Raw genomic sequence first — 11,097 nt, 5'->3', positions numbered from 1 at the left:
TGAAGTGCTTGTTGAATAAATGGACAAATGAAGTAGAAGTCATGAAAGGAAAACTGAGCTGTCAACGTTTTGACCTTATTGTGATCATTATATTGGTCCTTTCCCCCTTCCCCCAGGAATTCCATTGTTTGAAACTCCACCAACTTATATACCCCTCTATGAACTGATCACTCAGTTTGAGCTGTCAAAGGACCCTGACCCCATACCTTTGAAACACAACATGCGATTTTATGCTGTAAGTAAGACTCTGTGGGCTGTTGTAGGTTATGTTTGGACCCAAAATGAGAATCTTCCTTTATAGGATTACTGAGGTTAAGTAACATTCTATTGGACTGCTGGATCATATCCTATTTCCTCAGCCAGGCAGGAAATTACAGAAATCTCTGGAACATACTGAAGAAAGAGCATAAGCTTCTAAATCAGGAAACAACATACATTTCATTGTTGAAATTTCAGATGAAAGTTCCTTTATGGTATTTGGACTTTTACAAGCATATGTGTGGGTGTTAAATATTCTTATTGTTTAATTTTTCAAGTGCCATAAGCATATAATCTGGAAAGGTCCTTTATTCAGATACATCCAGAGAAGAAAGTGCTTGAATGCCCTGGCTGGTGTGGCTCAGTTGGTTGGGCATTGTCTCGTGCTCTGAAAGGTTGCCGGTTCTATTCCCGGTCAAGGCACATGCCGGGGTTGCAAGCTTGAGCCCTGGTAGGAGGCAGCCAGTTGATGTTTGTCTGTGTGTGTCTATCTGTCTCTCTGTCTCTCTCTCTCTCTCTGTTTCTCTCTCTCTCTCCCTCTCCTCTCTCCCTCTCTCTCCCTTGCTCCCTCTTTCCTCTCTCTCTAAAAATCAGTGAAAATATTTTTTTTAAAAAAAGGAAAATGCTGGAGTGAATAAATTAAGGGAACTTTCAAAACCTCATTTTCACTTGAATTTGTTGGAATGTTTGATGATAGTCTAGACTAAAGTAGTAGTTCCCAAATTCTGGCTGCATTATAATTATATATAGAATATTTTATTAAAAATACAGATTTTATACAGATTTCTGAGGTAATTTTCATGTTAGCTAGGCTAGGAAACCACTAGCAGAACATTTACAAAAAAAGGGTCTGTTCAGCCGAGTGGGTAATTAGCATTTATAACATCAGCTGACCAAAGAATTCAATGGAGTTCTATTACTCACTGAGTTTTGAGGGGTAGGTTGTTTTTTAGGATAGTTGTGGTTGGAGAATAATGTGTGAGTAAATAGCATTCATTTCCTTTGTTCTTTTTGCCTAGGCTCTTCCAGGTCAGCAGCACTGCTATTTCCTTAACAAGGATGCTCCTCTTCCAGATGGCAGAAGTCTACAGGGAACCCTTGTTAGCAAAATCACCTTTCAGCACCCTGGCCGGGTTCCTCTTATCCTAAATCTAATCAGACACCAAGTGGCCTATAATACCCTAATTGGAAGCTGTGTCAAAAGAACTATTCTGAAAGAAGGTACTGTCTTTCCTTTTGATTTCCTTACTAATAAATGGAAACTGATAACTCCAGTGGTTTTTAATTTGGTAGCCCATCATATTATCTATGGAATTTTTAAAAAGACAGATAGTTGGTTTCTATATCCACATGAACTGAAGAACTGAATTAGAACCTCAGTGGGAGGTGTTGGGAATCTAGTTGAAGCTCTACAAATAATCTGATGGGACCAATCTATAAATTAGCATATGGAAACCACTGTGGGTTATTTGGGGGGGGGGTGGCGGGGGGGGGAGTGTTTGCAATGGACTTAGTCTTTCTCTACATACAGTGATATAATTGGTTAACTAAGGGTCTGAACCCTGCAGTTGAATATAAAGTAGAACTTGAGATGCTGTAGGTGAAAGGACTTCTTGATATCTAAATTTTAGGTTGTTAAGAGAGTTCTTTTAGTCCCGAGTATATTTCCTCCCTCCATTCTTTGGAGAACTTAATCATATAGTTTACAAAAGGATGAAACCTGTGCCTTTTTCTCCCAGGATTCTGGAATGCTGTGTTTTTCAAACAGTGTTTAGAAGCTTTGATATGAATTTTGGCTGCTCTAGTTAACCACAGTTACTTTTTACCTTAGTTGTAAAACACTTTAGTGAAAGAGATGTATCAGTGCACATGCTAGGCAAGAAGAAACGGAAGGTAAATCATACTTTTTATGGGAATAAGAATTGCTTTAGAAATGAGAAATTTTAGAGAGCATATGTAAGTGTGCCTATGGACCTTCTATTTCATGTATTTGAATCCTAGGAGAATTCTTCTAAGAGCTTCAGGGCACCTAAAAATGAGTTTTTGTATGGTAGTTATGAAGTTAGTCCTACAGAGATGCTTTCTGCCAAGCAAGTATGTGATCCTTGATTCTGGGCTGCCAGCATGTTTAGCTTAAGAACATATGATGACAGATATGTGTGTATTTGGTATAACTATACATTTTAGATTGTAACCCTATGTCCTTGCTCACCAGATTATGGCTTGCACAGCTAACAGCTGCAAACACTGATAGAAAGCAGGGTTTATGGCAGTGTTTCTGGATGTCTGCTTATCAAACAGAATGAGAAACTCCTCTTGGCCACATTTATATTCAGAATTCACTTTTAAGGCAGGCTGTTTATATCTTTCAAGGTCTTTAACAATTTGGGGATTAAATGCCTTCATTTTATTTTATTTTATTTTTAATGTATTTTTATTGATTTCAGAGAGGGAGAGGGGGAGAGAGATAGAAACATCAGTAATGAGAGAGAATCATTGATTGGCTGCCACCTGAAAGCCCCCTACTGGGGATCGAGCCCGCAACCCAGGCATGTGCCCTTGACTGGAATCGAACTTGGGACCCTTCAGTCCACAGGCTGACACTCTACCCACTGAGCCAAACCAGCTAGGGCGAATGCCTTCATTTTAGAAAATTGAAATTTAGTTCTTTGTTTCAGAGTATTTATAACATAAACTGGCAGATTCCTTTTATTACCTGTGAATGGTATAGTAGGTGTGGGATTTAGTTTCCAAGGAAAGAAAAAACTTCATTCTTTACACTTAGGGATTATTTACTTGTCTCAAGTCTTATACTTACTATTTTATGATGTTTTCTTTGCCTTTTAGATTCTCCTGGGCTCCTTCAATTTGAAGTGTGTCCCCTCTCAGAGTCCCGCTTCAGTGTATCTTTTCAACACCCTGTGAATGACTCCCTGGTGTGTGGTGAGTTGTATGGGTGGCTACCATCTCTCTCAGAGCAGCAGTTTGGTTCCTTCATCTCTTTTTGAAAACTCAGAAGCTGAATCTAACTCAAATACTTCTTATATATTTTGTCTTTCAGTGGTAATGGATGTGCAGGACTCAACACATGTGAGCTGTAAACTCTACAAGGGGCTGTCAGATGCACTCATCTGCACAGATGACTTCATTGCCAAAGTTGTTCAAAGGTAGCACTGGCCCTTTTCCACCAGAGTCCCAGTAAGAGGTGTATAGTGATGTGTGTGTTTTTTTCAGTATTAGGGTGAATTGGAAGTTTAGAAGGAAAACATTTAATCACTGCTTTGAATTCACTCTTCTCTGCTTTCAATTCTAAAGCAATATGAGCTTTGGTTTTTATTTTTTTTTATTTTTTATTTTTTAATATATATTTTATTGAATTTTGACAGAGAGGAAGGGAGAGGGATAGAGTTAGAAACATCGATGAGAGAGAAACATCGATCAGCTGCCTCCTGCACAGCCCCCACTGGGGATGTACCCGCAACCAAGGTACATGCCCTTGACTGGAATCGAACCTGGGACCCTTCAGTCCGCAGACTGACACTCTGTCCACTGAGCCAAACCAGTCAGGGCTGAGCTTTGGTTTTTAAAATATCATTTAAAATATCATGAGAGTAATAGGTGTAAGGTAGGTAACTTCAGCCTAGCATTAGGGTTCTCGTAGGAGGAAGAGAGCTGAAATAAGACGTATGTCTTTTTTTACTTATTCTCTTTGTAACATGTCAGTGACAGTGAGTGGGAAGATACTTAAGCCAGTTAGCTTTCCAGAAACATTGTGTAATTACCATTCTATTTTTATTTTTATTTATTTATTTTTTAAATATATTTTATTGATTTTTTTACAGAGAGGAAGGGAGAGAGATAGAGAGTTAGAAACATCGATAAGAGAGAAACATCGATCAGCTGCCTCCTGCACATCTCCTACTGGGGATGTGCCCGCAACCCAGTTACATGCCCTTGATCGGAATCGAACCTGGGACCTTGCAGTCCGCAGGCCGACGCTCTATCCACTGAGCCAAACCGGTTTCGGCTGTGTAATTACCATTTTATAAATAAATTTTATTGGAACAGAGCCATGTCTGTTTATTTACATATTGTCTATGGTGGTTTTGCAGCTAAGATGGCAGGGTAGTTAGACAGAAGCCATATGATCTTCAAAAGCCTAAATTGTTATTAGTAGGACCTTTAAGAATGGTTGCTACATGTTCTAGAGCAAATGTTTTCAAACATAGGTTTATAAATATAAGTTTAAAAGATAGGAAGTGCTTTGCTTTAAAATAAACAAGATTTCATACCAGTAGTAGCACTTCTTACAGTATTGTTTTGGGGTGATCTAAGCCATTAAGGTTTAGAACAGTGATTGCGAATCTTTTGAGCTCGGCGTGTCAGCATTTTGAAAAACCCTAACTTAACTCTGGTGCCGTGCCACATATAGAAATTTTTTGATATTTGCAACCATAGTAAAACAAAGACATATTTTTGATATTTATTTTATATATTTAAATGCCATTTAACAAAGAAAAATCAACCAAAAAAATGAGTTCGCGTGTCACCTCTGACACGCGTGTCATAGGTTCGCCATCACTGGTTTAGAACTTAGATGGGTCAAGAGATTTTTCTAGTGGTTGATTAAGATAAATCATGTATCCCATTAATCATATTTCAAGCTCTAGAAGGAAGGCATTTTGTTACTGAGTTAATTAGCAGTTTTATTTTAGGTAATTATATTATCTAATTCTTTGGATTCTTGTTTATGGTTAGTTTGTTTTTGGTGATGCTTCAAAAGATATTGACGATTGCCTACTGGCCCAGATTCTCTTTAATTTACCCAAAGCTCTGGCATTTCACATAACTGTTCCTGCCTTTGGGGTTATTTCCTTACCTGAAAATTGCATTACTGCAAACCTCTGAGGACATATCCAAGTCTCAGGAAAAACTAAAGCCCCTTTTCTCTAATGAAAACTTGGTTTCATTCAGCAGCTAGTGCAATGTTAATTTTGTCTTTTTCCATCTTATCTTACAGATGTATGTCCATCCCTGTGACGATGAGGGCTATTCGGAGGAAGGCTGAAACCATTCAGGCCGACACCCCAGCACTGTCCCTCATTGCAGAGACAGTTGAAGACATGGTGAAAAAGAACCTGCCCCCGGCTAGCAGCCCAGGGTATGGCATGACCACAGGCAACAACCCAATGAGTGGTACCACTACACCAACCAACACCTTTCCGGGGGGTCCCATTACCACCTTGTTTAATATGAGCATGAGCATCAAAGATCGGCATGAGTCGGTGGGCCATGGGGAGGACTTCAGCAAGGTGTCTCAGAACCCAATTCTTACCAGTTTGTTGCAAATCACAGGGAACGGGGGGTCTACCATTGGCTCGAGTCCGACCCCTCCTCATCACACGCCGCCACCTGTCTCTTCGATGGCCGGCAACACCAAGAATCACCCGATGCTCATGAACCTTCTTAAAGATAATCCTGCCCAGGATTTTTCAACCCTTTATGGATGCAGCCCTTTAGAAAGGCAGAACTCCTCTTCCGGCTCACCCCGGATGGAAATGTGCTCGGGAAGCAACAAGACAAAGAAGAAGAAGTCATCAAGATTACTGCCTGAAAAACCCAAGCACCAGACTGAAGATGACTTTCAGAGGGAGCTATTTTCAATGGATGTTGACTCTCAGAACCCTATCTTTGATGTCAATATGACAGCTGACACGCTGGATACACCACACATCACTCCAGCTCCAAGCCAGTGTAGTACTCCCCCAACAACTTACCCACAACCAGTACCTCACCCCCAACCCAGTATTCAAAGGATGGTCCGACTATCCAGTTCAGACAGCATTGGCCCAGATGTAACTGATATCCTTTCAGACATTGCAGAAGAAGCCTCTAAGCTTCCCAGCACTAGTGACGATTGCCCACCCATTGGCACCCCTGTTCGAGATTCTTCAAGCTCTGGGCATTCTCAGAGTGCCCTCTTTGACCCTGATGTCTTTCAAGCCAATAATAATGAAAATCCATACACTGATCCAGCTGACCTTATTGCAGATGCTGCTGGAAGCCCCAGTAGTGACTCTCCTACCAATCATTTTTTTCCTGATGGAGTAGATTTCAATCCTGATTTGTTGAATAGCCAGAGCCAAAGTGGTTTTGGAGAAGAATACTTTGATGAAAGCAGCCAAAGTGGAGATAATGATGATTTCAAAGGATTTACATCTCAGGCACTAAATACTTTGGGGGTACCAATGCTCGGAGGTGATAATGGGGAGACTAAGTTTAAAGGCAATAGCCAAGCTGACACAGTTGATTTCAGTATTATAGCCGTGGCTGGTAAGGCCTTGGGTTCTGCAGATCTTCTGGAGCATCACAGTGGTAGCCAGAGCCCTTTACTGACCCCTGGAGACTTAGGGCAAGACAAGGCTCAAAAGAGAGCAAAGGAAGGCAATGGTGCCAGCAATAGTCTGACAGGGCCAGGATTAGACAGCAAGCCAGGAAAGCGCAGCCGGACCCCTTCCAATGATGGCAAAAGCAAAGATAAGCCTCCAAAGCGGAAGAAGGCAGACACTGAGGGAAAGTCTCCGTCTCACAGTTCTAACCGACCTTTCACCCCACCTACCAGTACAGGTGGATCCAAATCTCCAGGCAGTTCAGGAAGATCTCAGACTCCCCCAGGTGTTGCCACACCACCCATTCCCAAAATCACTATTCAGATTCCTAAGGGAACCGTGATGGTGGGCAAGCCCTCGTCTCACAGTCAGTATACCAGCAGTGGTTCTGTGTCTTCCTCAGGCAGTAAAAGCCACCATAGCCATTCTTCCTCCTCTTCCTCCTCTGCTTCCAACTCAGGCAAGATGAAAAGCAGTAAATCAGAAGGTTCAAGTTCCAAGTTAAGTAGCAGTATATATTCTAGTCAAGGGTCTTCTGGGTCTAGCCAGTCCAAAAATTCATCCCAGTCTGGTGGGAAGCCAGGCTCCTCTCCCATTACCAAGCATGGGCTGAGCAGTGGCTCTAGTGGCACCAAGATGAAACTTCAAGGGAAGCCATCATCACTTATGAACCCTTCTTTAAGTAAACCAAACATATCCCCTTCTCATTCAAGGCCACCAGGAGGCTCTGATAAGCTTGCCTCTCCAATGAAGTCTGTTCCTGGGACTCCCCCATCCTCTAAAGCCAAGTCCCCTATCAGTTCAGGTTCTAGTGGTTCTCATATGTCTGGAACTGGTTCAAGCACTGGCATGAAGTCTTCTTCAGGGTTAGGATCCTCAGGCTCTTTGAAAACTCCCCCATCATCTAATTCTTGTACAGCATCATCTTCTTCCTTTTCCTCAAGTGGCTCTTCCATGTCATCCTCTCAGAACCAGCATGGGAGTTCCAAAGGGAAATCTCCCAGCAGAAATAAGAAGCCGTCCTTAACAGCTGTCATAGATAAACTGAAGTATGGGGTTGTCACCAGTGGCCCTGGAGGTGAAGACCCAATGGATGGCCAGGTGGGGGTGAGCACAAATTCTAGCCATCCTATGTCCTCTAAACATAACATGTCAGGAGGAGAGTTTCAGGGCAAGCGTGAGAAAAGTGATAAAGATAAATCAAAGGTTTCCACCTCGGGGGGCTCAGTGGATTCATCTAAGAAGACTTCAGAGTCAAAAAATGTGGGGAGCACAGGTGTGGCAAAAATTATCATCAGCAAGCATGATGGGGGTTCCCCTAGCATTAAAGCCAAAGTGACTTTGCAGAAACCTGGGGAAAGTAGTGGAGAAGGGCTCAGGCCTCAGATGGCCTCTTCCAAAAATTATGGCTCTCCACTCATCAGTGGTTCCACTCCAAAGCATGAGCGTGGCTCTCCCAGCCATAGCAAATCACCAGCATATACCCCTCAGAATCTGGATAGTGAAAGTGAGTCAGGTTCCTCCATAGCAGAGAAATCTTATCAGAACAGTCCCTGCTCAGATGATGGTATCCGACCACTTCCAGAGTACAGCACAGAGAAGCATAAGAAGCACAAAAAAGAAAAGAAGAAAGTAAAAGACAAAGACCGGGACCGGGATCGGGACAAAGACCGAGACAAGAAAAAATCTCATAGCATCAAGCCAGAGAGTTGGTCTAAATCACCCATCTCTTCAGACCAGTCCTTGTCGATGACAAGCAACACAATCTTATCTACCGATAGGCCCTCAAGACTCAGCCCTGACTTTATGATTGGGGAGGAAGATGATGATCTTATGGATGTGGCCCTGATTGGCAATTAGGAACCTTACTTTTTCAGACAAAAAATATGGCCAGAGCGAAACTAATAAGTTTATAGGCAAACCACCATCGGGGTGAGTCGGACAGGTGGTGTTTAAGAATGTTAAATGAAATGTCCTTGATACTGAGCTGGGTGAATTTAGAAAAGCATAGCCAGACCCTACTAAAAGAGACCATGGGTTTGATTATTAAAAATCACTTCCTTTGCCAGAAAAAAAAAGTTAAAATACTTGCTTATAAAAGGGAGCGGGTGGGTGGGGCATAGGGAAAGGGAAGGGCGGAAAACAGTTTTGTGGGAAATATTCATATATATTTTTTCTCCCTTTTTCCATTTTTAGGCCATGTTTTAAACCCAATTTTAGTGCATGTATGTGAAGGGCTGGGCAGAAAGTGAAAAAGCAATACATCCCTTGATGCATTTGCATGAAGGTGTTCACCTTTGGGTAGTTGTCCATTAGAGACATGGGCAAATGAAGGACTATGGTTACTTTGGACACTTAAGTAATGTTTTGTGTCTGTTTCTTAGGAGTATTTTGGGGGAGGGAAGGTAATTTTAGCTATTTATTTGTAATATTTTAACCCTTTATCTGTTTTTATACAGTATTCCTTTCTAATTCTATGAGGTTCAGGGGTCAAAATGATAGGAGGTAGAGAAGAGCAAGGCTTATTTGGTTGTAGGGAGCTTGTAGCTTTGCTGGTACTGTAGCATGAAGCCCAAGCAAATTAGAGCCCATCTTTGAAGTTGAGAAAAACCAAAATGGTATTTTTTTGTTTTAGGAGGTTTTTCTTGGGATTCAGGCATCATAGGAATATTAGGAGTTCCTCCCTGTGGATGTATTGATTTATAGTCTCTCCTTTACAAAAAAAGCTGGGCTGGCTTTTTGGGTTGTAAACATATTTTCAGATGCAGTAAGGTTTAATGTGGGACAACTTCCCTGACCCAGTGGCATGAAAACCATTGCAGAATTAATAGTTCTCCTATTTCCACAATGTGCCAAAAGTCTACACCCCAGCATTTTGTTTGTAGGAGAACAGATGCCATTCCTGAGAGCTGGGCTCCTTTCTCACAAGGAGTCCAGACTTGAATCACTCATGCTCCCTTAGATAAAACAGTAAAAAAATGTGCAGCCATAGTTCACTTAAAACAATTTCAAGCTCACTTGAAGTAAGGGAGCCTGGAATGCTAGGTGGGCATGAAGATAAACCCTTGCTACTGTGTAGCAACACAATTGGACCTTTTTGGAGGAATAGGTCTGAGTCTGGATTCTGGGGGACATCAATAAGAAGCCCTTCTCATAAATATAAAAATCCAGGAGACCATTTGAGTGCAACACAAGTTCTCAGTATTTGGAGGGTCCTCTCAAAATTCTGCGGCCTTACTTTGATTTTTGACACCTGCACTGTGCCATTCCTGATGATTCCATTCAGGACCTGTATCAGCAGGACGGGGCGTGGTCCCCAGCACAACTCTTCTGGATTTAAAAAAGAAAAGCCAGGTGATTTATTTATGTATGTGTGTGATAAATGGAGTGACTTCATCAGATATTGAAGAAGATTTCTATATTCAGCTCTTTCTGCAGGTTGGAGTTAGCATAGAGTTGGAAAATCAGCTTTGGCTTCTTTCCTGACTGTCTCTGATTTCCTCTAGTGTTCTCCCTTTTCTGGTCATCAGCTCTCAACAACTCTGCCACTTTTGTGTCCCAAGGTAATAAGAAGTAGGAAACGAAACATTGCAAAGTGGAGCAAGAAAAGTTATCCGTTACCGTATCAGTCAAATGTCTTGGGTGACACTAAGGAGGACATGGGCAAGGTGATACCAGAGTGCTTTATCTTGTGATGCTGATACAGTAGCAGCCTCTCAGACATACAACCAGGTTGGATTTCTCACAAGTTTCTCACCTAGTTTTGAATCCTGTCCCATTGGTTTCTGAGGAAAACAAAAAAGTTATATGGTATTTTTGTTCTGGGTGGGGAAGACCTTACGGGGAATGTACTGCATAGTATCAGGGGCTCAGCTCCCCCAAGCAGAGCCAACAAATACCAAAATGAGTAAACTGGGAAGCTTTTTCTCTCTTTCTGTCTTCATCCCAGATCAAAGGATCCCGAGTTAGGATCTGGATGAAGGATAAGCCCCTGCATTGTCGATGGGCACACCCCACACACTGACCCAGCATCTGAACTTGCTTAACAGGGAGCCGGGGCTAAACTGCTTCACCCTGCCTGAGAACCAGGGAGCACTGCATTTCTCCACAGGGTGGAGGAGAAGAGGCAGAATAATCCAAGCCTGGGACACCTCCCTCCTGTCTAGGTGTACTCATTCTCCTGTTTCAAAAGACGGCAAGGACATGAAGTCAACTTCTACCTGTTTTCTGCTGCTGGTGTCTTAATGTATTCTTTGACTTGATTTCTCTTCTGTCTTTAGCTTCATGTTAGGGGTTCTTGATTAAAACCTGCTCTGATGTACATGAAGATTTCAGGTTCAAAATCAGCATGTTTTAAAATAAGTATCGGGGGTGGATGGATGAAGCAGGATGTAATTGCCAAAACCAGGCTTGAGGTCGGTAGCTCTTGGAAAGATTTTTCTTAAGGCCT

At 42.0% G+C, this 11,097-nt stretch overlaps 1 protein-coding gene across 1 annotated transcript in view; it reads left to right on the top strand.

The window, feature by feature from the left end:
* Window positions 1–10,551, top strand: part of MED1 (mediator complex subunit 1) — a 27,671-nt gene extending 17,120 nt beyond the window's left edge. Inside the window, exons 12-16 of the mRNA XM_015570793.1 lie at window positions 86–235; window positions 1,278–1,479; window positions 3,106–3,201; window positions 3,320–3,425; window positions 5,279–10,551. Coding sequence (XP_015426279.1) covers window positions 86–235; window positions 1,278–1,479; window positions 3,106–3,201; window positions 3,320–3,425; window positions 5,279–8,507 — 3,783 coding nt within the window. The 3' untranslated portion in view covers window positions 8,508–10,551. The remainder of the gene's footprint in view (window positions 1–85; window positions 236–1,277; window positions 1,480–3,105; window positions 3,202–3,319; window positions 3,426–5,278) is intronic.
* Window positions 10,552–11,097: the final 546 nt, after the last annotated feature.

The sequence above is a fragment of the Myotis davidii genome, unplaced genomic scaffold (genome assembly GCF_000327345.1).
Source record: "Myotis davidii unplaced genomic scaffold, ASM32734v1 scaffold327, whole genome shotgun sequence".
NCBI classification, from domain to species: domain Eukaryota; kingdom Metazoa; phylum Chordata; class Mammalia; order Chiroptera; family Vespertilionidae; genus Myotis; species Myotis davidii.
The sequence above is the reverse complement of the archived record's forward strand: the minus strand, read 5'-3'. Positions and strand labels throughout refer to the sequence as shown.